We start from the raw sequence: 26,880 nt of genomic DNA, 5'->3' as shown, positions 1-26,880 counted from the left end.
AGGCAGTGCAACTATTTTGTCATTGCATGGACATGCATAGTGAAGTTGAGGTTGTGGTTTAAATATTTAAAACCTAAAATATTGGTTAGATTTGATGACAATGCATACTATTACTACCTAAAACTTACTACTGCAAAATATTTGAATAAATATCTGAATTGAATTTATGTGCAGTTTTACACGATGTAGAAGTGTAAGTTTATTTATACGTAATAATGAAATGTAAACAGTTGAAAAAAAACACACATTAAAAAACATTTAGACATGGGTATTAAAGCTGACTTAAAAATACCTAAACACGTCAACAATAATAAACATATAAATAATAAGCATTACACCGTTGTTGAAAAAAGATCTGAAATGTTCTCAGATAGTATCTTAGACTTTAAAATGTAAATACAATGTGTTCATGTATACCGTATATGTGAACAAACATGCATATACATATACAGTAAAAAACATGTATTTATTTATTGGCGGTAGGGAGGTGTTAGGATGTCTCGTGCACTGTGCACAGCGGGGTTACACCTCCCGCCAGCCGCGGGCCCGCTCTGTCCCAACATGGCGGCCTTGGGAGGAGGGAGGAGCCGCCAGGAGTGACGAGTGACGTAGGATTGGAATGAGGGAGTGAGTGTTCCGGGTCAGAATCTGAACGCGAGAGGAAATTAACTCCGGGAACTACGCAAAGACGCGGCGATGGTTCTGTTTCCCCCCCGCCTCACGGAGATGTAGCCCGGCTTCCATGCGGTAAAAGCGACGGTGTTCCGAGCGGTTTTTCGCGGCGGTGGGCGAGCGGTGTAGGCTAAACTCAAACTAAGCAAAGTGACGACGGACGGACGGACGGAGAGTGATTCCCATGTCGGTCGCCACTTAACAAACGCCACCTTGGACTTGCTTACGGCTGGAGTTTTGCTGCGAACCACCTGTTAGCTTCGCTTTGCCGGTGTTTTTTTTTTTTTTTAAACACGGGACTGTCCCCTCGCGGCAATCTGTTGCATTCCCCTAAACTGGTTTGTTTGTTTCTCGCACGGGTTCGACATTCACCCTCACCACCCCCGTGATGTTTCACTGTATCCCCCTGTGGCGATGCAACCGTCATGTGGAGATGATCGATAGACGCCACTGCTCGCTGCTCTTTGTGCCAGATGAGATTTATCGCTACGGACGCAGTTTGGAGGAGCTCCTACTGGACGCCAACCAACTTCGAGACTTGCCCAAGGTAAGCAAGCGACGAGCGGCTTCTTCCGTACACCTTTCCCCACCCACTCCTTCGCACAAAAGGCCGCATCGGCTCAGTGAGTTTAAAGTAGAGGTGACACGGAACAGCAGCCCGCTGAGCTGATCCATCCATCCCGTGAGAAAGCTCTGGGACCCGGGGACAATCATTACGCAAGATCAGCAAGGCAGGCAAACCCGTGGAGGTGGAAATTTCCCGCACTACACGTCACTACACGGGTTAACTACACTACTGTTGGCTGCACGTTTAATGCAACAGACACATCATTGTGCAAACTTTAAAATGGCCAACAGAAACATAACTAGCATCCAAGTGTTTGTGTCGATAATTTAAATTATGTATTTAGAGCTGAGTGTCATACATCATAGATTTTGTATTGAAGAAGTATGCACCAATTTGTCATACACTAACTTGCTGTGTGTAATCATTAGTTAATGGCTTACCTCATTAGTAAAAAAACAAAACATTGATTCTATCTTCTGTGTAATATTCATGATCATGTGACATGGCATGAAGTACAATGTCTATAGCTTGTGGTACAATCAGGAAGAGATGACATAAAAAACTTGTGGTACAATCAGGAAGAGATGACATAAAAAGTGGGTCATGGTAATAAAGCTGTGATATCCTATCCAAGGAAGCAGGAAAATTCCTGTCAGACTTTAACAGAATGTGAGATTATGGAAGCTCGAAAAGATGACCTCTCCTTCAATGCATTGTGTGGAAGCCAAATACTGTACGTGACCCTGATTGACAACCTTGTGTGATAAAACAGAGCTCTAGTAGCTAAATAGAAGGCAAGATAAACTTGCAGGCCCCAGTGATGAAATCCATTAATTTGCCCCCATTTGACCCCAGTCCTCTGGATTAAATTGGCTCCTTAACGGATTTGCAGTGTTTGTTCCTATTCAACATTATTTAAGTCTCGCTATATGCACTCCAAGATTCCGAACTGGTTTCTGTCACTGACAACTTGTTTGGCGTTGTTAACTTGCATTAGTACCCTCAGTTTTTGCTGCCAAACCAGTAGGGGTGTGAATTGCGTAGTAACTGGCGATTTGATCCGTGTCACGATTCATAGGTAATGATTCGATGCCGATCCATCTCGATACAAATCTATAAATTAATTATTGCGATTATTATTTTTTTACTCAAATATAGTAAATACTAATCAGTAAACTTGTACATGTACACTGTAAGATTTGTATGAAAATGTATTAATTTATCTGAAACTTCACGCTTCTAACTGAGTCACCGTATTTAACAAACAGGTTGCAGTCTGATTCATGTTTAAACAGCCCTGAAATTAAATATTAAGGCTTAATGTTCCATTAATAGAACATTCTTCCATGCTTAAAGTGTGAACCCTAATCCTAAGTAAGACGTTTTGTTGAATATTTCCATTTAAAAAAAAGTTTAAAAATCGATTCGGCCGCATATTGAATTGCGCACTATAAGATCGCGATATATTGCCGAATCGATTTTTTTTAACAACCCTACAAACCAGTTCTGCTGACCCTGACAAGTGGACACAGGATAAAGGCCACTTCAATCTGTCTTAAATTCATGTGATCACTCATATATATATATATATATTTTTTTTTTTTACTGCCTCACTCTAGTGGTAGGCTTTATAAAATAGCAAATAGTTGTTTTTAGGGTGCATCAGTGAATTAGGCTGCGAGAAGGGATGTCCACCCAAAATTTATTTTGTACAATTGTGGAAGCGGGCCTGGTAGGGATTAGGGAACATGCTGTTGGTTTGTTTATGCCTCTCAAGTTTGTATATTTGCAAAAGAACGACTTTGTGCAACATGCCTTTGATACTCAAGACATCTTCATGTGTCTTGTCATTTGTCAATATTGTCATTATTAGTCGTAGTAGGAAATCAACAATTGAGTCGTGCTGCAACACGCTTCACAAAGATGTTGGCCATGATCAACACACTTTATTTTTCCATCACACACTGTTGACGGGTGAATTATTTACGGACGTTCAATTTTTTAAAATTTATTTTTGTCAAATAAAAGTGGCCTATGCCTTAGGAGGGAGATCCGTTCCTATGGTGGCGACGTAACCCAAATTTGTACATATGATTTTTTTATGGTTTCAAACTCCTTTTATTGCATGGGTCACATTAAATCCAATTCAATCTCAAGTGGGCAGGACCAGTATGTTCTTTTCAATCCCAATTGTTTCGTACGCTAACACTAAATGTCCGCAGGGATGAACATTTATGTACACAAATACATTTGTCATGAGATGAGAACTTATTTGACTTCTCAATTAAAGTTGTTCAGTATAAACGAGGCAGCATCATGACTTATGTTGCTGGTCTGATCATACTATTTTAAGTGAGCGTGTTTTCTTATTAAAGAATCATTGAGTTGAAAAGTACAAGGCCCCTGGTGCCTCGCATGGCCACAGTTTAAGTACACTACCAGTAGTTTGCTAAACTGTAGTACATTACTTTTATTACCCGTGAGGATGCAATTGGCAGGTGTGCTGTCATTGCGACAGAATGATGTGTCAGTCCAGTTCAGCAATATTCTGTGCATGTTTAGCATAATGATGGGTTTCTTAGTTGCATGCCCACACAGAGAAGCAGTTAATCATGCTTTCTGGCATGTCACTAATGTCATCAATGCTTGCTGAGTGGACTCAAGAAACATAACTGGATGAACCCTCACCAGTATCCACTTCAATGCTTGCTGCCTGCATTTGCCTCTGAGGTGGAGAAGTGGACATGGCTTGGCGCTCACTTTTCACCAAAAGGAGTTGATTTCCTCAGATGAAAAATTCACAAGCACATTTAAAACCTTGATCACCGCACTGACCTCAAAATGGGTTGTTTTGGTGTGGTACTTGTTTTGATGTCATTTCCTCACAAGAGAATGATTTAATGTAGCCAAATACCAACGTGCAATACTTCAAAATACTTATTCATTAAATAGGGGCTGTGTAATTGGTAATAATTTCAACTGCTATCTACTATTATCAATCATCTCTCACGTATGAGTGTGTCAGTCAAACCCCTACTAATTCTCATATCGACCACGCCCTTGACAACTTAATTCTGGAAGCCCAAATTGATTAATTAAATGTAATATGTGAAATCCAAACTTCTTATATAGTGGTGGATAGTTTGCGTCTGTCTTTTGTAGCATCTATCATCAAATATCAGACTGCTTTGCAAATGACTGACTAAATAACCATCAAACTGATGAAAATAAATTGAGATTATAGCCTTTTGTGATTTGTCCAGTATTTAAAAAGTGTCCGTTGTTTTACTGAAAATGCGTGTCTTTTGTTTGTTTTGAAGTTTGAATGTTTTAATTTTTAAGTTGTTTCAGTGAATCAACTCATTGACCTGTGCAGTTGCAGGAGTATATATTCCTGCATATAATAGAGGGGAATTCCTTCTGGGCAAGTTAGGCCACTTGGCGCAGCCATCTTGGTGACGCTACAGAATGTTATTTTGGAACAACTTCATACCTACATGATTATAGAGTGAAGCATAGCATAACATTTTGTCTGCCATGTGATGAAGAAGAAGCACTTAAAGCCATGTAGTGGAGCCACTCGAGCAAACGCAGTGACAGAAAGTCGTATAAGAGTAATTGGTTTGCTAGTTTGTTATGATTTGATCTCCTTGAGTCATAGACCATATTTATTTGTCTTGGAATTTCATAATTGCGTTGTTCCTCAACACATTGAACTAATACAATTTTGAACCATCTTTGGGCTTTACTCTATATAGTGGGGGAGGAATAACTCATACCCAGGTCAAAGTGTCACTAAGCACCGTCTTTTAGCCCCCAATAAAAATAAAAAAATCAGTAAATTGAAAAACAGTTTAATGATACAGTTGAGTCTTTGCACGTTCTAAGAGATTGCATTCAAAATGTCTATAATGTATTTAGGAAGAGAGCACTGAATTCACTTTATAAGGGTCTTAAAAGTTGTTTGGCTTTCGGCTTGCCAATGTCACTAAACTGTGTCCATGTCTAGGGCTCTTGTAAATTGTCCATGGACAATCATTATGGCAGATTACCAGGAAATAAGCAGTTCATACTAATTGTGTTGCTCTTCTCCACTCCAGTGTCTTATTGGCTTCAATATCTATTTATATCTAAACTACATTTCAAGTCGCCTGCTGAATTTTTTTGCATAGCCTTATTTATGTGCTTTGCAAGCAACCTGTTGCCTGTTTCTCCTGCTCAAACCCAAACAGACGGTGCTGAAGGTGAAACCAACATTTTAATCATTGACTTAGGATTTCAGAGGTTAAATGCTTAACTCACCCTGTTGAGGTTTTTGTGTTGCACGTGAGTTTTTTTTTTTTTTTTTGAGGGGCGTGGAGCCGATTGATTAACAGGAAGAGCAGGTTTGAACTTGCAAACGTGCACTTTTCGTCAGCGTCGTCGTCAAGCAGATTAGAGTGTTACAATGAAACTAACTCTCGAGATGCGTGTTCTGGTGACGAGTGTATCAGTCCGCTATTGTTTGCTTGTGATTGTCGTCTGAAGCAAAGAGGGCAATCCTTGATGATATTGTCAATTTGAGATTTGCAGCTTTGGTTGCATACAATGTGAATTTTTAAGTTGCAAATGCTCAGTGTGTTTGCTTAGTTGCATAAAATAAGGATTAAGGGCTGTTTTAACCGATTTACATGTGCAACAAGTTCAGGGTGGGGTCTAGACGTTGGTACTCTTGATGTTATTTATCATACACTTTAGCACAACACACAGTTGAGTTGTGTTCTGTCTCGCCTACAGATTGCAGTTAACAACAATGTTTCATTTTGAAACTACTTATTATGCAGTTATCAGTATGAATCATCTGTTCTGTCTGGAAAGGACCTTTTTTTTCCATCTCTTTTCTTCACTCTTTTGTAGTGTCACAACTTCATCAAAGCATTACAAAAACAATAGAACACTAAATACACAGATATTGTTTATATTGATATTTTCGCCCCCTGAATATTAATGTACTCCCTCCCGTTGGGTGTTTTGTCTGCTGCCAAGTTGTCAGCCAGAAAAGTGCAGGTGGAACTGATAACTTTGGCCACGGATCAGCTTAATGTGGTTATGTTAATGTTTTGCATTACCCAAGTGAAATGGAATTCAGACGTTACTCTTAATATTTATTGCACATGTGTTTTTCTTTCTTTGTTGAAAGAGGAGATAGCATTGGTTCATTGGCAGTTGAACTTTCTGGCATGTAGAAGTTAAACTGTAATATTTTAAAATGTCGCAGCGATTTAACTGAGAAAAGGAGATTAGTTTTGCAACCTCTTCTGATGATTGGAGTCATCTGCGTTTAGTAGGCCACCCATCAAAATATATTTTTTTAATGTATTTGTCTCACTTGGATAAAAAGATAAAGGTAAAAATGTCATGTGGGATTTTGGTTACTTACTGACTGACAGTCAGTCTTACACATCCCCATAATTGAATGGCACAACTCCACAGGGAAGCATTATTGTGCTTAATACAACACTGGCGTTGAAATTGAAATAGACAAAAATGTCATCCCCTGGAAAAAAAATAGATTCATACTTTTTTACATACTTAAATGGCCATATCTCCTGATATGTTATGGATTTTTAACTAGGCGAATCTCCCTCAGTCAGAAACAGTCACACAGGCAAGACTGCCGGTTCGCATGAGCCGTATCAAGTATGTGCATGTATAACCTACATTTGCCTGCCAGTTGGCTTGCTCTCAGCGCAAGTTCATTCTAGCTCTTAATTAGTTTCAGCCCTGTATATTTCTTCTCTTGATGCATACTGTATATTTTTGCACAGCACATATAAATAAGTTTCAATTTGTTTTAGAGTTTGTCAGTGCAGCCATAATAGAAGAAATGTGGATTGATACATGGAAGTTTTGCAGAAATTTGCGACATCAACGATAGGAATTTGAATGATTGTTTTCAATATCATGCAAACCGGCTGGACTGGTAATTTTCATCAGTCGTAGACTTCCTTTGTTTTCATCTTAACCCTATTCAGAAATTGGCACATCAAAACATCCTTGTTATAACTCTATCTATCTGCAAATATCCCTTCACCCCAGTTGTAAACGGTCTTGCAAATCAACAAAATGACCTTGCTGATAACATCGCAGCACTTAATTCATTAATCGGTGTCCATGCTGCTTATCTTGTTCAGGATTACAGGGAGCTGGAGCTTGTCCCAGGTGAGTTCATGGCAAAAAGCAGACCCTGGACTGGTCGGCAGTCAATCACATGAGAGACAGACAGCCTTTCACTGAGTGGGAACTGAACACAACTGCACTGAAGTCAGGTGCGAGTGTACCATACAAGTCTGACTTGGCTGTGTGCAATTAAAGTCCAATACGGAGAAGATTATATTTCAAGAGAGGGGTTCATCAGTGCAGCACTATCACATTGTTTAGACAGTGCTTGAATTATGAGAAAAAAGGTGTAAAAGTAGTTGAATTGTAGGTTGCAAAAATAAAGTTGTTACAAAAAAGTTGGAATAAGTTGTAATATTATTAAAATAAAGTTGTAATGACATAACAACAGAACATAGCCAAATTATGGAAAAAAAAGTATGACTTACAGTCCAAAAATACTGTATATTTCCTTTCCTTTTCTTGCACCAAAACATAAAAGAGGCTCTTATTCACATCCTCACTGCAAAGTGTGCTGGTGAGAGCTTCTTCTTCCTGCTTTCTCCATCCTGTCCTCCCTCATTTATGGCAATCCCATTTTGCCTAAAATTGGGCTGCCGTGGCCGTTTGGAACATAATGTTTAGATTTCGTAAAACATAGCCTTACTTGAATTACCGGTAAGTTATTTTTGTGTGTGGCATTTTACTGTTTTTGTCATATTGAACACGACGAGGAGGCAGAGGATGATGAAAATGACGGCGATCAGGGCAAAGAAATTAGTGAGTGTCTCTCAAAAAATTAAAAACTATCATGGTCTCCTACTCACAAAGTGGCCACACATTATTTCCCCCATCCCATTCCTAACCCCAGGGCAACCCTCTACGCAGTAGCCAGAATCAGCAGCCCTGAAACTGCGTTAGATTTGTTTTCCAACTAGGGCATCATACAGCGAACCATAAGAAAAGCTTCAAGCGGCTTGAGGAACTAGGCAAGGCTCTAACTTGGCCTGAAATTTTGAAACGGGAAGCAAAGCCTTCTGCCGAAGGCTTGGTGGAGCAGGTGGAGCATGCAGAGCGCAAACAATGTGGCCTTTGCACAAAGCCACTTCGAGCTTCAAACGTTTTGCGCAAAATGTGGAACTTACATTTGCAAAAAACACATCAAGACCCATTGCATGAAATGTTAAATGGAAAAAAAAAGTAGTTCTGGTTTAGTTAGTAGTAGTTCTTCATTTCAGTAACTGGTGTTTAATGTTCATGAATTTTGCATATTTGTTCTAAAATGTTACTCATAAATTCTGTCATCAAAATCAGTTATTGTGACTTTGACCTTCTTATTCTAAAGAAAAACATATCTTGTTACGACTTATTGACATATTCTAGGATCTAATTATGTCATATTAAATATTTTACTTTGATTTATATCTATCCATAATATATATATATATACAGCATAGTTAGTTTTGCTGTTAGCATAATACTGCTATTAATGTCCATTGGGGCATAAAAAAAAAAACCAAACTATATATGTATAGATAGGTCTGATGCCACTGAACATTTTGAGCGGTTGAAAGTGAAAAAAAGTTTTCCTAAATTATCACACTTCAAAGGAAAAGCCTGATTTGGGACAAAATTACAAGAATTTTATGCAGAAAAATGCCATTGTGTAAAAACTGGGCATGCATAAAAAAAAAATATTGTTATGACTTATGGACTTGTTTGAGCCTCTAACTATGTCATATGAAATATTCAAATTACTCTTTTATTTTATATATATATATATATATATATATATATATATACAGCATAGTTAGTCTTGCTGTTAGCATAATACTGCTATTATTGTCCATAGGGGGCATTAAAAAATACAAATACAAATAAAAACCATATATGTATAGATAGGTCTGATACCACTGAACATTTTGAGCGGTTGAAAGTGAAAGAAATATTCATAAATGACTAAGTTATCTCACTTCAAAGGAAATGCCTGATTTGGGCAAAATTACAATAGTTTTGTGCTATTCAGAAAAATACCATTGTGTAAAAACTGGGCATGCATAAACTAATTCTATTGTTATGACTTATGGACTTGTTTGAGCCTCTAACTATGTCATATGAAATATTCAAATTAGACCTTTACATATATATATATATATATATACAACATAGTTAATTTAGCTGTTAGCATAATACTGCTATTATTGTCCATAGAGGGCATTAAAAAAAACTTATACTATAAACTATATATGTATAGATAGGTCTGATGCCAGTGAACATTTTGAGCCGTTGAAAGTGAAAAAAATATTCATAAATGACTAAGTTATCACACTTCAAAGGAAATGCCTGATTTTGGCAAAACTTACAAGAATTTACTTGAATTACCGGTAAGTTATTTTTGTGTGTGGCATTTTACTGTGTTTTTGTCATATTGACGCCTTCTTAAAATAATCGACTGTCAATTTTTTCAGATTTTCAGGAAACACCAAAATTTAACCATTTGCATCGTAAGGAGATTTAGGCAAAAAATTATATTTTTTTGCACAAAAAAATGACATAGGCAATTATTTTAAGAGGGTGACTATATGTCACAATTTCCCACATGAGTGAAAACTCAACATTGCATTTTTTTCTAAGAAGTCTTATTTTCATCATATTAAAAAAATCTTGCAAAATGCAATCTTTATTTTTAAAACATTTCAGGTTAATTCTTCTATTTATGCTAAAAAATTTTTTTTAAACCTCTTACAGCCATTTTTCCAGTTGGTGAAGCTAAGAAAACTCAGCCTGAGTGACAATGAGATCCAGAGACTTCCTCCAGAAATAGCCCACTTCATGCAACTGGTCGAGCTTGATGTATCGCGAAATGGTAAGTGCTAATGTAAATTTTAATTCTGTGATTACACTTTAAGCCACAGCAGGAACATTAACCTTTTTGAAACTGAGAGCTATTTCTTTGGTATCAATTAATGCGAAGATCGATCAGCACTTTTCCTGCCATCTTTCTTGGGGGTAAATCATTTTCCCATCGTCGTTGCGCCTGGAAGTTTGTCTCCAGGAACACTATGGTTTGGTCATGTGATATGTGGACAACTCCAGTGGTCTTTGGGTGTGACGTGCCTGCAGATTCAATGTTTTAAGAGCTTTGCCTAAAGCACTATCAATGTCATCATCCTTTAATTATGATGTTTGCTCTTCTCGTGTGCAGATATTATGGAAATCCCAGAGACCATTTCACATTGCAAAGCCCTCCAAGTGGCAGATTTTAGTGGGAATCCATTAACAAGGTAATTTGACAGTCATTTGCAGAAATGGGAAATGACAAACACATTATTATTGTTGTTGCCAGCAAGCATTTGAACTGTTATTAGATCTGCTGATAATAATGACCAACCTGATCAACTCTAATGGTTTGGAAGAAATTGTAAGCAAACACATTTAGAGAGGGAGAAAATGTGTAAATAATAGCCCATTAGGAGACCAGAGCGAATGTGTTTCGAGATGCCACTGTTTGCTTGGTTCTTCATGTGCCAGTATTTAGTATTTAGCATCTTTTCATGTTTTTCCAGGCTACCTGAAAGCTTCCCAGAGCTCCGGAATCTAACATGCCTTTCCATTAATGACATCTCATTGCAAGTCCTACCAGATAACATTGGAAAGTAAGTCACTGCACCACAATGTGTCATATTTGCTTTGACATAATTAGCACAATTCTGTAGAACAGCAAGAAAATGAAGAAAATACTAAATCTTTTTTATTTCTATTTTGCATGCTTAGCCTTTTTAAACCACAGAATGATATAGTTCCTGCTTACAAGTTAACGTGTAAAATTGCTTCATCAAGTATTTTACCACATTCTCTTGAACTTATTTTTTTATTTTTTGAAATATGAATATTTCATATGAAACTAGTTTGAATCTAATTTATGCAGATGTAACCTTTACTTCATTGCTTTGTCTCTTAAAAGCGGGAGGCTTGTCAGATGTGACATAATCAGAATGTTGTGAAAGGGCTCGTCTGCCAACATTCTTGTTCCTATCAACTTATAATTGGATTTAATAACACAACTATGCACTTTTGGGTCAAATTGCCACAGGGGATATTTTAATGGAAATGTGGACATTTAAGTGACATTGAGTTTCGGCTCTTAGAGGGTGGATTTAGCTAGAAAATCTGAGCACTTGTGTGGAAAAATGTCAATAATGTCCTGATTTTCTTTTCCAGATGCCCTCATTCACCCGTTTTCATTTTTGTGTGTGTTAACTTTGCACATTATACAGTGGAACTTCTAATGCTGAACAGTTCTATGACTAATTTGCTGAGATTTTGAAACTTCCCCCCCCCCCCCCCCCAAATAAAAAATAGGAAATCAAACTGTCACCGGCATAAAACCTTACAGGCAATCTCTAAATATACATAGTAGAATCTTTAACTGTCATACATTTGTAAAATTCAAATATCCAATGCTATTTGTAAAATGTAAACGCTATGAAGGACTAAAATTTGATGACAAAGTTGCAATCCCCATGTCTAATGCATAAAAAAAATAATCTTAATTGTCACACACAAATGTAAACATTTAAAATGTAAAAAAGTTGACTCTAATAATGATATCATAATAAACAATAACAATCAATGGTATGGTGCTGGAAATCTTACGCCTTATTACAAATATTCTGCTGTATATTCTTAACAACCTTTATTGCTGCTTCTTTTGAAATGAGTCACAAAAAGCCAAAGAAAAAAACAAACATACTTTGATACGAGTTGAACTGAGCTCTTGTAAGGTATGCTTCAGTCTCGCTTGATGGCATGCATAATGGCAGTGGATTTTGTTGGAATAAGTTGTGTTAAAGAAACAAAGAACCAAAGATAAAGGCATTGATGAGGTCTAGCGGGATTTATATAGCTCAAATGCAAAATATATATACTGCATAATGCATGGCGGTGATTTTAACTCAGCCGTCTTGTCTGTGAATTAAAATAATATTTATAATACTGTTTATATAAGAAGGATAGACAAACCTCAGTGGCAGTCTCAGGTTGGCAAATGTAATCCAGAGTATTTAAACTAAGCATTCCTCACAAAAAAACATATTGGCAATCAGTTAAACTTTACACTTTTTCTGTTTCATCTAATGACTTATATTGAACCTGTGCTTTGTGCAGTGTGCAGGGATTAAAGCCATGAAATATAGCAGTTTGGGTCAAGTGATCTCCTTGCACCTTGTTCCTCTTGGTACGGCTTATGTTCCCATATGTCCCATATCTCGTTGCTTGCGTAACACACTGAGTCGAGTGCTGCTCATCGTCAAGAGGCGAGGCTAATGAAAACAGTAATGGGACAGCATCTTTTGGATTTTCTGAAGAGGATGAGATGGATGTTCTTGGGGTTGGAAGGCATCGGGGAGTTTCGCCTGATGAACAATCTGGCACAAATGAAGACTTTTGTTTGAATCATTGAGCTGTGAGCTTAAAATGGATTCAGACTTAGTCTGTCTCTACAAATTAAGGCTCATTGATCAACACTGACTTAATTAACATCTATTTCTTATTTAACTATTAGAGCCACATAATTTGCTGTCAGAGAGTTATAGTCGAACGAGCGAAAGGCTGTACAACTTGTAATTCCATTGAACAAAAATGTGGAGAAAAAAATCTTAAAGGGACAGTCAGTGATCCTTTACGCCATCTAGTGGTGAAGTTATATATATATATATATATATATATATATACCTATATATACATATATACACATAAATATATATATATATACACACATAAATATATATATATATATACATAAATATACACACACACACTCGTACTAGGTCTAGTAATCACTAATTATATTACATGACTGTAGTCTCCCCTTACCGGAGCTGCCATGTTTCGCCGCCATCTTCCTGCTACGGATGCCCAATGGACATCTTCGCGAATGTATGTATGTATGTCAGCCCGGGTGGTGCTTGCCAATGTCGGACCCAATGGGTCGGCCGCCGCTTACCTTCCACAGCTGGGGCCTGCAGGTGGTCGTCACTGACTCCCATTATTCAGGCTCCCGTCGCTTGCCACCTTCTGCTTTGCTCTCGCAAGTTTTTACTACCTTCTTTTTTTAACTAGCTTCTCCCGCTAGCCACTCTTGTTAGCCACTCCAGCCTATGGCTCCGACTAACTCCTGCTAGCCGCTCTTGTTAGCTGCTCCGGCTATTTCTGGCTCGCTCGGATTTTCGGTGTCGCTCGCTGTGCTTCACAACGGCTGCCAAGTCGCCGTCGCTTACCGAGATGCTCGGTTTGCTCATGCAAAATAAGAAATGGTGGTAGGCTTGCGAATTGTGGTCTCTCTGAGCCACCGTAGTGTGCGTGCTCTTGCGTGCTTCTAAATGTTATTCTTTGACCACTAGATGGCGCTAAGGACTACACACTGGGAATACAAATTTTGTTAAAAAAAATACACGTGATTCTGAAGAGACGTAAAGTCCTGACATAGTTTTAGCTGCAAACGTTATCTTCTAGGGCTACTGCTAGCTAACTATTGACACTTGTTATCAAGGGTACAGTGTTTTATCATCATGTTTTTAAATCTTGACAGTGGATAACGTTTACACTTGTGTTAATGTTATGAGATACACGACTATGGCCGGACTTTTGCTACACCTTGATCATTTGTCATTAAAGCTAATCACGTGTTTAAACTGTGGTTTATTGTTACTAAGTTAGTGTAACATTCAAATGACCTGAAAGTTTACAACAAAACCCAGAGATTTAAACTTCATGTTTTACGTTATGCAAGTTGATGAAGAATGTGACGCTGAAGAGGCATGAAGTCCAGACAATGAGGTTGAGGTAGTCGCTTGTTACTAGCTAGAGTGTTTTATTGATTTCAATGTTTTACAGTGGTTAGCTTTATCTTTTACACTTGTTGTGACAGTGAATGTTAAAATAATTACCTTTACTGTCTTACACCCTTTTTATTCACATATAAAGCGAGAAGAAAAGCTTTCCAAATTTAGGGTACTGCAGTAGTTCTTAAACTGGGTTTGATCGAACCCCAAGGGTTTGGCAGAGGTCAAAACACACACTTGACTCAAATAATTTGTGTTGATACGCCTCGCTTGGCACATCATTGGATACATTTTTTGTAATCACTGTATTAACCGTGTGGAGCAAAAAAAAGATAGTCGGGCAACTGTGCAATATGAATTCACATGTATAACGAAAGAAATGGTGTTCCACAGGGTTCAATTCTGGAACCTCTGCTGTTTTCACTGTATCTGCTGATGATGGGGTTCAGTGCCTCCAACAAGTTAAGAACTGCTATATTTTATTGGGAAGAATAGAGTTAAAATCAACTGTTAAGTGACTTAACTGTTAAGTGATTATTAGAGCAGTACAAACGTACTGTGGACAATCGAGGAATTCAAGTCAAATGAGCATCACAAATCCTTGCAAAAAATGCAAAACACTTGGAATCTCTCTGGAAGGCAACATCAAGATGAACTTTGTGCGGTGCGAGTGAAAGCTTGCCGCTGTAAAAGACGTACATAAACACCACCCAAAGATAAAGACTGTGCTTGTACTTTGCTCTTTTGATGGCCCATGAGACATTTTGGCCTTCGTTTAAGTGACTCGGATGTTTAGGCTGCTCCTGTTTGCGATAAGATGGGACCAGCCTCCGTAATGTTTCCTGTTCCTTACATCGAGATGGCAAAGAGGTCTTTTATAATTGTTTGTGGCTCGACTTAATTCGTTCGCTCTCTTTGTTTTAAAAGCACTCTGAGTGTTTATGTGTGCTGTGGAAATTTAAAGGTGTTACATAAACATTGCCTTGTCATTGCAGCCTCTCCAATTTGGTATCACTAGAGCTCAGAGAAAATCTGTTGACATTCCTCCCAGAGTGAGTATTCAAACCATTTACCTTTTTTGTTGCACATACTATGTGCTGTTACTGTCCAACCTGTTAACTGTTTTATATCCTCTCTAATGTTTTCTCTTTATATCCTCAGTTCCCTATCCTTGCTCCACAGACTGGAAGAACTCGACTTAGGAAATAATGAATTATATAGTTTGGTAAGTTTCTTTGTGGATTCTGGGAAATCTGAATCCTTTAACTCGTAACTTTTCTCCATTTCCTTGCTGTCATCACATCAGAGCAGTAGATTAGAATTCCTCAAGAACAGCTTCCCCCCCTGTCTTATCACGCAGATGGGAAGGGGCCATCTGCTTCCAGCTTTGGTTTTAGGGTGTAATCTTATGTGAGCGCTCAAAATCGTGTGAGTGTGAGTGATTTACTGGCACAAGAGCCAAACGCAGACCGCAGTGACGTGGCTGTTGTGTTGCGTTTTTTGTCTGTCTGCTGAAACCCCCAGACATATCCTTACATTGTCCAAAATGCAGTATTAGCAATATTGAATATTTTTGAAGAATTAATCAATGACATATTCCACTCTGATGATTATAAATTACTGTTTTATTTGCTTGTATTTTGTTGTCAATTTATCTTTTTACTCACTCATTCCATTGTGACATTCCTTCCCCCCACACAGCCAGACACAATAGGCTGTCTTGTCAGTCTAAAGGATTTGTGGCTCGATGGAAACCAGTTGGCTGAAATACCTGCGGTAAGATCATCATACAATTTATGTCCTGCTTGACAATTTCACCTCTTATGTCTCTTTTCCATTCACATTTTAAAAGGCAATTTTTTATTTAAAGTAGCTTAAATCTGGGTTGTAGAATTGTGTCACGTCCAACAGTAGTTTTTCATGAAGTGGACCTTGGTACCTGAACATGTTAGTCACTCTGCAACGCAATTCATGTATAATAAGTGTTTTCTTTGTACTGTGTGTTGAAACATTGTTTAAAATGATTGAAAAAAGGCATTTGCATGACAATGGTAACAACGCTAAAATGTTAAACATTACATGCATAGTATTTACTGTACAGATATTTACATTTTACAACAGTAGCGTATAATTTATATAACAAATTGATTGTACTTTATTCATGTATTAAGGATAAAGTTTATCAGGACCTCTATGAAATGGATCACGTTTGACTTTTGTGACTACACTCAAATAGATAGAGCCACTTAATCTTATATATGTATGCTTTTTTTTTTCCTTTTTTTTTTGTTGAAATTTCAGGAGATGGGCAGCATGAAGAGCCTATTGTGTTTGGATGTGTCTGAAAACAAACTGGAGAGACTTCCGATGGAACTGGGAGGCATGTTAGCGCTCACTGACTTGCTGGTGTCACAGAACCTCATTGACGCTCTACCAGAAAGCATTGGTAACGTTTTTTTTTTGAGCTGGTGCTCCTCTCTACGTTGTAAGACTTTACTCACTTTTGTTTTTTTCCCAAAGGAAAACTACGACATCTGTCTATTCTGAAAGGCGATCAAAACAGACTGTCATACCTGCCAGAGAGCATTGGCAACTGTGAAAGTCTTACTGAACTTGTACTCACAGAGAATCAGATACAGGTTTGTTTGGAGCTTACTTATATTTAAGTGTAATTAAAACACTGTTTGTACTTGCAGCACTTAAAATGGCATGTAATGCTTACTTTCTCTCGGTTTTGTTGCTGAATGAGCAGATTGAAAGGTCAACATCTCTGTACTAAACTGGCAATAATGTAGTTGAGTCACTTATAAAGCAATCTGTTAATGCTGCAAGGTGTTAAATGCACCCAGGATATGGTTGGGTTATAAACATGTAATTGTATTGTTTGCTGTTCCAATAGATTTTACCAAGAAGCATAGGGAAATTGAAGCGGCTTTCCAACTTCAACTGTGACCGAAACCTGCTAACGTCATTGCCCAAAGAGGTTTGTCTTCAAATATAAACAATGTATCATCCTATTTACTTTATCCTTGACTGCTGAAAGCCAAACATTTATTCAGACACTATTGTTCTTTTATGCAGGTAAATGCTGCATTAATGTTTCTCTTATAAGACAGATAATGTAGATAATGTTGTAATTTTAGAAAAAAGTACAAGGATTTTAAAATTAAAACTACAGTTGATGCCTGCATGCTAATGGGTCAGCACCTGTAGATTCACATCTTCCCTTATTTTTTTTCAGTACTATTTAAAAATAAATATAAATAATTCTCCCCCACCCCATTTTCTCAATTTTTCGTGGAAAAGCATGGTAAATGTTTATCAGCATTTTTTTGGTAAAAAAAAAATGTATGTATTTTTTAAAAGTTTTTTTTCATTGGGCATCACTTAAAAGTGGATTTTCACTATATGCAGACCAGCCCGGTCCTTCTCCCCCACAAATGGCATGCGTCCACTGTACTGTAAATGGGTTTTGATTTGATCAGAAAAGATGTGTTTTATTTATTTATTTTATTTGTTTGTTGATAGATGTTGCTTTTCCCATATTAACACAAGTTTGTGTTTATTATATTACACATTTGTCTTGTAAATGGTTTCCCCCCTCAAAAATATATTTTAAAATTATTTTTTTAAAACTTTATTCTTGAAGCATTGCAAATTTACTTATCATATACATTATTAATTTTTTTTCTTCTTGTAAAAATCTGACCAAGTATTTATTCCTTCACAAAATGAATAGCTTAGAATGTAGGATTATGAAGCACCTGTAAAATAAAATGTTATGATCGTGAAATACGTTTTTCCTCCGTACAACCAAATTCAAGCAACATTATTTTTTACTCCAAATACTGTTTTGTCATAACCTCACAATTGTAAAACTACTTGTAAAACTGCACTTTTCAAGATCTAACACGTTTGTCAACTTTTCCCTCCTCACTTGTACAGCAACTTGTTGAGTTCCATCTGACTTTGTCGATTGTGTCTGCATGTGATGTTCTTTTCTCACAGTGTCTGTTTAAGTGGAGACTGGTCTGATGCAAAACTATGTAAGGGGCTCCTCTGGATGCCGTACAATGGTCTTGTGTCTTAATGATGCGCAGCTTGGAGAAACATAATGGCACACTTGGCCTCTACAATGATGTCACTGTCATTGTTTTCTCAAAGAGGCCGTTGCATGACATCAACGCTCACATTGTAACCATGGTGCACAGCATTGATGTGTGCTTAGCCGGCCGGGCTGCTTGACAATTGGTCTGCATTTATAGATCCCATTGATTGTTTATGTATTTTTCTCTAACAGGCTCTCAACTGAGCGGGACAATTTGGCACTGTGAGGTCTTTGCCAGAATGCTTACCTTTTGACACTAATCTACTTGTTGAAGCATTTTACTCGCGTTTAACCTTTTAACACCATGCACTGCGTTTGAGCAGATTAATAGATTACTTGTCAGCTTAGATGGCTCATCAAGTGCGAGCCTAATTGTTCCTAATTTTAGGTCACGCTGCTGCATTACATCGACTTTTAAGTGAACTAGAGCGCTACTGATATTTCTGGGACAAAGTGTTCAAATGTCCCCAATAGATTTTCTTCCATGTTTCATAGTCTGATTAAAGGCTGTTTTTGCATCCATTATTCTCAGTCTAAAAAAGATACAAGCCCCCATTTACACGCTGTTGCACTTTTGCTGATTTGCTTCGCAGGCTGCTCGTTTCATTGAATCCTATTGTTTTTGCTCTCCAGATCGGAGGCTGCAGTGGCCTGAATGTCTTCTGTGTGCGGGAGAACCGACTGACGAGGATACCCTCGGAGCTGTCGCAAGCAACCGAGCTGCACGTCCTTGACGTTTCTGGAAATAGGTCCGTTCTTTCCTTTGTAAGGTAGTGGAGGGTGATTAATCTGTCATTTCAGCTGCTGCCAAAACTTTTTAGTCAAATAGTTAATAGAGATTGTCATAATAAATCACAAATGGAACCTAATTGCGATCTCTAGATGGAGGACACTTTATGGCTGCTGTTGATTCATATTTGCTGTTCAACAAAGAACATTGTCGTATGGTGTTCCACAGGGTGCAATTCTAGGGCCTATACTGTTTACATTGTATCTCCTTGCCCCTGTGCTCCATCTTAAGAAAACATGGTATTTCCTTCGATTGCTATGAGGATGGCTGTCAGATCTATGTCACGCTGAGCAAAAAAGACACTTTCTCATTGAGGCCACTTTTGTCCATCTGGGGGAAATCAAAAAGTCATGATGTTTGGTCCCAGTGGGCTTTGTTTACCTCATCCCGCTGACTTGGGCCGCTGGGCATCTTATCTAAAGTCAACAGTGTTGAACTTGGTTGTTCGGCTGGACAGTTATTTTAAATTGGACCGTCACATTGGTGCTGTTGTTAAATCAAGTTTTTTTTTTTATCTTAGGCAGCTGGCTAAGGTAAAAATGCTCTTTTTGCAACCGCACTTTGAAACAGTAATCCATGCATCCGGTCCATCTCGGCTGGATTACTGTAATGCACTTGATTTTGGAGTCAGCCAGTCTTAAGCATCTCCAGTTGGTCCAAAATGTGGCTCCTCGCCTCCTAACTGATGCTTGTAGGATTCCTCCTCCTTTTTTTTTTAAATGCTTGGAGTAGCTATGTGTTAATAATGCTGACACACATAGCATGTAACCTGCATGCATCCTCTACTTGAAATCAAAGATACAATATATGATGTTTAAGTTTTACTAAATTGTGCTTTGTGTCCCCACCAGGCTTGCCCACTTACCCATGTCTCTGACCACACTTCGCCTGAAGGCTTTATGGCTGTCAGAAAACCAGTCACAACCCCTCCTCACCTTTCAGACTGACGAGGACCCCGATTCGGGTGAGAAGGTCCTCACCTGCGTGCTGCTGCCCCAACAGCCATTTGAGTCTGACAACAAAGGTATGTACTCCTTTTTTTTTTTGTTCTTCTTTTTTGTTGTTGCTAAGTTTGTAGGGCACGTTAGGACTGTTCCTTGGTGCAAAGGCTATACTGCGCCCCCTGTTGTTGTCTTTGGGCAATAACATAAGGTGCAGCTATTATTTTATGCTATTTCTTATTTATCCTTGTAACATGATTTTTTTTCTCCACGCAAAGTCGCCAACTCATTGACATGCAGGCTTTCCTCCCAAGTGACGTTTGAGTGATCTTGCTCGTCATCTTCCTCTCTCATGATCCCATAATGTCGAGTTTAAACGACCACTTCTTCTTCTTCCACTCTAATCCTTCCCGGTAGAATCTGTTGATCATGAGTGTATCCTGTATAGGATCAGAGCGCCTGTAAGAGATCACGGCCTCTGCAGTCCCTTGAGGCCTTCCTTGGCCATGTTACTCTAAAATGCGGTAGATTGGACAGCTAAAGAGGCTTAGCGGCGGCTGGCTTGCTGCCCTTAAAAGCTCACCCGCTTGGTATAAAGATGTGCCTCAATGCTGGTACTTTTGCCGCTGGATTCAACTGTTTTAATACAACAATATGTATCTTTGTGGTAATTGAGGTTTTTCAAGAAATCGCTTGCTACTGAAGAATAAAATGTCACTTGGATGATGATGAAGTTTGAGACGAGACTTTAGCAGGCCAATGAAGCTGAGGACGGGGGTGGAGGCAGGGAAGATTGCGTTGACGTACGCTCGCGACTAAGCCGGGATTTGAAACCGTGATCCGACAGTTTAAGCGTTGTCTCGCAAGAACGGCAGCTTTCAGCTCATGAGTTTGCAAAAAGTCAAGAAATGCTTGAATTTGCTCTGTATTCGCTCACTGCCGTCTCGGTGTCTGCATTACATCAATTGTGTTGTCTCTCGTCAATAACCAACCGCAGGCTCTGATAATCTGGCCCGCTTCGGAGCCCTGGACAGCCTGGTGAACGACATGGCGGACGACACGTGGGACAACAAAGCCATGAACAGGATCAGCGCCATCCACTTCCTGGATGATGACGAGGAAGAAGACGATGAAAAGGTGAGAGCCTTGAACGCAAGGGCTTGATGTCGCCAACGTGGAGCAACAAAGACGCATTTATATCACAGCCGAGCTATCTCTGTTTACATGCAAATGGGTCCTTCAATGTGCTGTCCTTCAACTTGGTAGCAATAGGCTTTAGGCAGCTTTATTCACAGATTCAAAATGTAATACAAACACGAATAATGGCCGGCAAAAGAGTATTAAGGCAAAGCTATTCAAAAAGAAGAAGAAAGAAAAGTACAATTAAGAGATCAGTCGTACTATCTAAGGACAAAAAGTGGGAATTTTACATGAATAAAGTGATATTCTTTTGAGTAAAAATGTGTAAAAGTTCTATTTGAAGCATTAACGTGTACCTGCATTTTGCTTATGTTACACTGTTATTCTCATCACGTTATTCTTTCTTTCTTTAAAAAAACAAACAAACAAACAAACCTTTTTTTAGGGACAACCGGGCCTTATTTCGAGGTATCATACTAGCGACGGCAGCTGATACCAGCATCGGCCGTCCTCTTGTGGCCGCTTTATGATCAGAAACTAAATATTAGAAATTCTAAGAATAGGAAATTGTTATCAATCTCATGCAATTTTAAAGAAAAATGCTATTTTCAGATATTGGCTTTTCTTTAAAATGATCTGTCATTGTAGTTTTGGGGACATTTTATGTACCGCATTTTCCAGACTGTAAATCAGACTTTTTTTTTTCATAGGTTGGCTGTTCCTGCAACTTCTATTCTTCTTCTAGCACTATTCAGCTTCTAGCAATTTATACATGAAAGGCTTATACTAAAATAAATACACTTAGTGTGATTTATGCATGTTTTTTTTCTACCTAATTGTGCATTTTTGGCCCAGCGCAACTTATACTCCGGAGCGTCTTATAGTCCGTAAAATACGGTAGCTAAAGCACTAGTAATATCCGTGACTACTCAAGGGAGTAGCTGTGCTATTAGTGGTCTGTCCTCCCATGAAATTATTACTCCTTTTTCATAATATTCTTCTAATGTGTTTCAGGGCCTAACCAATATGGATTTCTTGAGGCCAATGCCGAGTCCAATATTCGGCAGGAAAAAATCTGAACATTTACAGCACAAAGATATGAATTACAGGCAGAACAGTTGCCTTTTGTAGTATTTTGATAACTTTACAACTTAGTAACTACAAAAACATGCAAAAAAGAAGAAGAAAAAAAACAACTAATTAATTTTTTTTTACATTTTGGTCATTCGTTATGCAGTGAATTACATGTGTGAATTTACACTAAAACATTTATGCATGATGCACTTTAACGTTAAATCACATTTCTTCTACTCTATTATGTTCTTTCTGCCGTGAGTGATGACTTCGAGGTAACAACCAGACGCCTTTCTCAGAATTCAAAACATATCTTTAACAGATTTTCTTTTTAAATATATGATGTTCAGAAAGAGCTTAACCCATTTAGGCTGGAAGTGCGTGAGCGCACTTCTACTGTTAAAGCTGGGAGAGCGGATATGTCATTTTGTTTTATTTGGACCAATTTTTGGTCTCTTAGCCGATGAAATGCATCAGAATATGCACAAGAGGGTGACGTGGGCCAATAACCGATATTTGAAGCCAATATTAATTTTCTGTAAAAAGGTGGGAAGGTGAGGGGGGTACTATTGGCGTCAAAAAATTTGAAAATACAAATACCAATCTTGACTCTGTTGTAATGTCTTAAAGCATGTTTATTGAACAATTTGTCAGACTTTTCAAAATGTAGAAGGTTTTTTTCCTTTTATCTTAGACAATTGACATCCTTTTAAATTTCTAATAAAACGTTCAGGGAGCGCCCAAGGTTTTCAGTACGTCTTAAAAAGTTAAATGGAAACTTAAGCAATACCATAGCTCTCTATCTATTCTACCGTAAATATTTTTTTCCCAAAATGTAAAAATACCTAAAATCTTAAACTTTCACATTTCTTTGTTTTATTATCAAACAAAAACAAATGATTCAGAAGGTTCCCAGAGTCAGTAGCTTCTTTTATAAAGTTAACTGAAAATTTAAATAAATAGCTCCCTATATTAGAATGGTTTTACCTTATATCGGCCGTCAGATTCTAAAAAAGGCCGATACCGATATTCGTCAAAATGCCCAATAGCGGCGCTGGTTATCGGTCTATCTCTAGTTTGTAAACAATGAGGATGTAGAAAATGTTGACGACTTTGTAACTGAATGGACGACGAATAATTACCACTCCCCCGAGGTTATAACCACTGCACTCCAGTGTTGAAAGTAAATATATTTGGAGTTATATACCTGCAGATGCGACATTTGTTTGTTGATTTAAAAAATATATATATATTGAAGGCTTATAATAATAAACTTAGGTTTGTGTGAATGCCACAGGTGTAAGCTCTAAAATGTTTTGGGAATGAAAATATAAATAATTTTTAATATTGTTGAATTTCCAGGAAAACTTTTAGAGGAAGATTTTAGATGCATGTTTTGCCAGGCGCTTTAGACCTTAATGGGTTAAAGAGGAGCCAATTGTTTTCGTATTTGTTTTTTTTAAAACATGTCCCAACGTGTCCACACCATCGTCATGCAAACGTCTGCCAAACTTTCTACTAAATGCGATGAATTTAACAACATATCATGCACTGTTCTCCATCAACGTAAGATGGATAGTTTGTAAATGTTGTTAGTGTTCACAATCCCGTGGTTAATGGCCAACATTGTCTCAGGAAAGAGACTTGTTATTGGATTGAATGGAGTCAGACCTCCATCTAGTGGACAACCACCGCAAGGATATCATTGTCAGGGACTCTCAGCATTGAAACGCACAGCTCCGTGAGAAAGAAAGAAAAAAATTAATCCGAGTTTAATCGCCAAGATGACCATGATTACTCAGGCACATTGAATAAACTCATCATATATATATATATATATATATATATATTTTTTTTTTTTTGAACAAATCATATATTCATATTGGATTGTGCTGCAGTATATGCATACGAGAGTGGTTACAGTCAAAGTGGCTTTTACGCCCCGTCTCTGCGGCCGTCTCACCACCACTTATGTCGAGCGCAAGTGCTGCACATACATCATTAACACACGTTTGCGTCCTCCTTCCAGGGAACGCTACTGCGCCGCGCCACTCCCCACCCGGGCGAGTTGAAAACAATGAAGAAAGCAGCAGAGAACCTCCGCAACGACCTGAACGCCGCCAAAGGCCTGGACTCCAACAAGAACGAGGTCAATAACGCGGCAGACAATGTGACCACGTCTGTGTGACCTTTGACTTTTTTTGGATTTGTGTTTTTACCTCCTGTGTCTCACCATGTGGTCCCGCACAATCCAATCCAGCAACTGTTTTTTTTTTTCCTTCTCCTTCCCTTTACCCGACAAACCCTGCTGTGGCCTTCCCGTCCTGTGATTGAACCCTGGAACGCCTGTAAAGCTTCGTTCTCCCTCAGGGCTGCTGTGCCTTCCTGTTTTGAATTCACGCCCACAGCAATAATGCTCATATGAAAATGTTTTCAAATTTTAAAGGAAAAAAGACACTAGGTAGTTGCACTATTTCTATAATACAGTCAAAGCGTTTTAAATGTTATGTGTGTGCTCTATATCTATTTTTAAACACTGGGTGATTTTTTTCTTCTTCCATTCTGGGCATATATAAAAGCAGGAGGTTTTGGATCTACTGATTAAGGATTGTTGTATAGTCTCATGTGAATACTTTTATACAGTACTTTTTGGCAGCTCCAATGTAAATAGAAATGTATAGCAAATTAATTTTTTTGGTTTTAATTTTCTTTGCTTTTTGAACTTGGTACTTTTTTTGTTCTTTCAATCAAAGGAAAATGAACAAAATCTCATTCACTCCTGTCTTATTCAGTCCATTTAAATGTCATTGAGTACGATGGCCTTGAAGCCTTTTTGGAGCATCTGTTTGAATGACTGCACAGAACTTCAGTTCAACAATGTCGAAATACAATTCACTGCTTTGTAACGTTTCTAAAATAGATGCCAAAATACAGCGGTTCCTTTTTCATCTTTTTCAAGAGTACTTTTTAGAATAAACAGCGGAGGGTTGATCGGCCTGACGTTCGCACCAGAAGGAAACAACAATGGCTTCCTTTTCAAATGCAGTTTTGGAAATTCCACCACAACGCACTTGTCAACCAATCTCATTCTTTTTTTATGGGACACATAATATAGTGTATGATTTGTGGACCAGGTTCATAAAGAGTTTTTTGTTTTTGTTTTTAATTATTTCCTGATCAAACTGCACAAACTCGGATCTTAAAGAGATTTTTGAACCTTGAGATCTGAATGACTTTTAACCACTGATCAATAAAACGAGTGCAACACTAAATGTGTTTCTATTACTTTGACTTTTATCATGCAGCACTTAATGGTTTAATATCTGTGAATATTTCAGACTAAAGCAAGATAATGCAATTCTGAAGAAATTCATCAATAAAGCAATCGTGCGTCTTGTTGATCATTTCCTGCCTGTTTATTGCTTGCTCATGCTTTTGGAATGCTCAGCTTGTCCACCCTGCACGTACAAACACTTGCATGCGTTTCATTAAATAGCCAATGAATGTACTTTGTCTATATGTATCTCTTGTATATGTTCTTCATCATTTATGCTGCTAATAAGTACAGGAATTGTCTTTCCTCCCCCAATATCTGTCTTTAATTAGTGTTTTTTTCTTGACTTCACTAGACGAGTCTATTTGGTAGGGGGGACTCAAAAGTGATGGTATCATACCAACAGTGGTGTGCCTTGGCTGCAAGTGTCTTGGTCGAGTCAAGCATTTACAAACCTGCTTCACTTAAAATGAGAAAGTTGATCCTGTAGTTCACATACAGTTCTATCTACAAGCAAATACTTTCTACAAAATAACCGTAAAGGGATTTTTGACTCATTTAGCCATTTTCAGCAGTAAATACCGTTAGTTAATATTTTGTCTAGAATTAATTTGATAACTTCTTTTTCATGTACATTTTCGATTTTCACTTTCATTTTTCATGTACAATTAATACCTTTAAGCACACATTTTGCTACTTGCAGTCGACTGAAAATGACATTACAGATGCTTGCTCACCTGTTTTCTAGGTTTGGACATGTGATGTTAGCAAACTGAGCCATGATTGATCATTTCCTGTTTCCTGCTCAAGCATGCCTGATGTAATCTTCAGTCGATAGCAAGTGGCAAAATGTGTTTTCAAAGGTATCGATTTTATATGAGAAATAATGAAGTTAAAATATTAATTATAGACAAAATAATATCCTCTTACTGTTGAAAATTGGTTGAGTCAAGTATGTAATTATGTTTGAGGACTGTACTGTAGTCTGTTACTTGTGTAATAATAGCACAATACTATAAGTAACCCTTAATCATTACATGATATCTTATCATATACAGTAGATCAGGGGTCAAGTCAAGTCATCTTTATTTATATGGCAATTTTAAAAAGCTGCAGCTGTCACAAGGCCAAAGTGTCCGAACTTCTTCCTCCAGGAGCTGCATGAAGAAAAGTAGAAAGGGCTACTCTAATTTTTTATTATTATTATAATTATTATTATTATTTGTTTACTTTAACTTACTAAACATGGTAAAAGCAACCAATCATTCAAGCAATTATACATTGTTATTGGAAAAAATGCTATTGCTGAAGGTGATAGGACAAATAGTTTAGG

The 26,880-nt window shown here is 37.9% G+C and overlaps 1 protein-coding gene across 1 annotated transcript; it reads left to right on the top strand.

The window, feature by feature from the left end:
* Positions 1-604: 604 nt before the first annotated feature.
* LOC147164015 (leucine-rich repeat-containing protein 1-like) lies at positions 605-25,677 on the top strand. The gene is made up of 14 exons (XM_086093202.1): positions 605-1,219; positions 10,127-10,244; positions 10,584-10,662; positions 10,945-11,034; positions 15,216-15,272; positions 15,382-15,445; positions 15,922-15,996; positions 16,522-16,666; positions 16,741-16,859; positions 17,120-17,203; positions 18,962-19,077; positions 19,970-20,142; positions 21,057-21,196; positions 24,303-25,677. The coding sequence occupies exons 1-14, from the start codon at positions 1,061-1,063 to the stop codon at positions 24,459-24,461; spliced, it is 1,578 nt and encodes a 525-aa protein (XP_085949328.1). The 5' UTR covers positions 605-1,060; the 3' UTR covers positions 24,462-25,677.
* Positions 25,678-26,880: the final 1,203 nt, after the last annotated feature.

This window comes from Leptonotus elevatus, chromosome 13 (assembly GCF_054856555.1).
Source record: "Leptonotus elevatus isolate MCC_2025b chromosome 13, RoL_Lele_1.0, whole genome shotgun sequence".
Classification (NCBI taxonomy): domain Eukaryota; kingdom Metazoa; phylum Chordata; class Actinopteri; order Syngnathiformes; family Syngnathidae; genus Leptonotus; species Leptonotus elevatus.
Note: the sequence above shows the minus strand (reverse complement) of the source record. Positions and strands in the feature narration are given on the sequence as shown.

Bases quoted from the DNA above. Each gene is read 5' to 3' on its own strand.
- LOC147164015 (XM_086093202.1), top strand. From the start codon at position 1,061: ATGTTTCACTGTATCCCCCTGTGGCGATGCAACCGTCATGTGGAGATG. The intron at 11,035-15,215 runs GTAAGTCACTGC...TTGTCATTGCAG, and splicing joins CTACCAGATAACATTGGAAA to CCTCTCCAATTTGGTATCAC. The intron at 15,997-16,521 runs GTAAGATCATCA...TTGAAATTTCAG, and splicing joins AGTTGGCTGAAATACCTGCG to GAGATGGGCAGCATGAAGAG.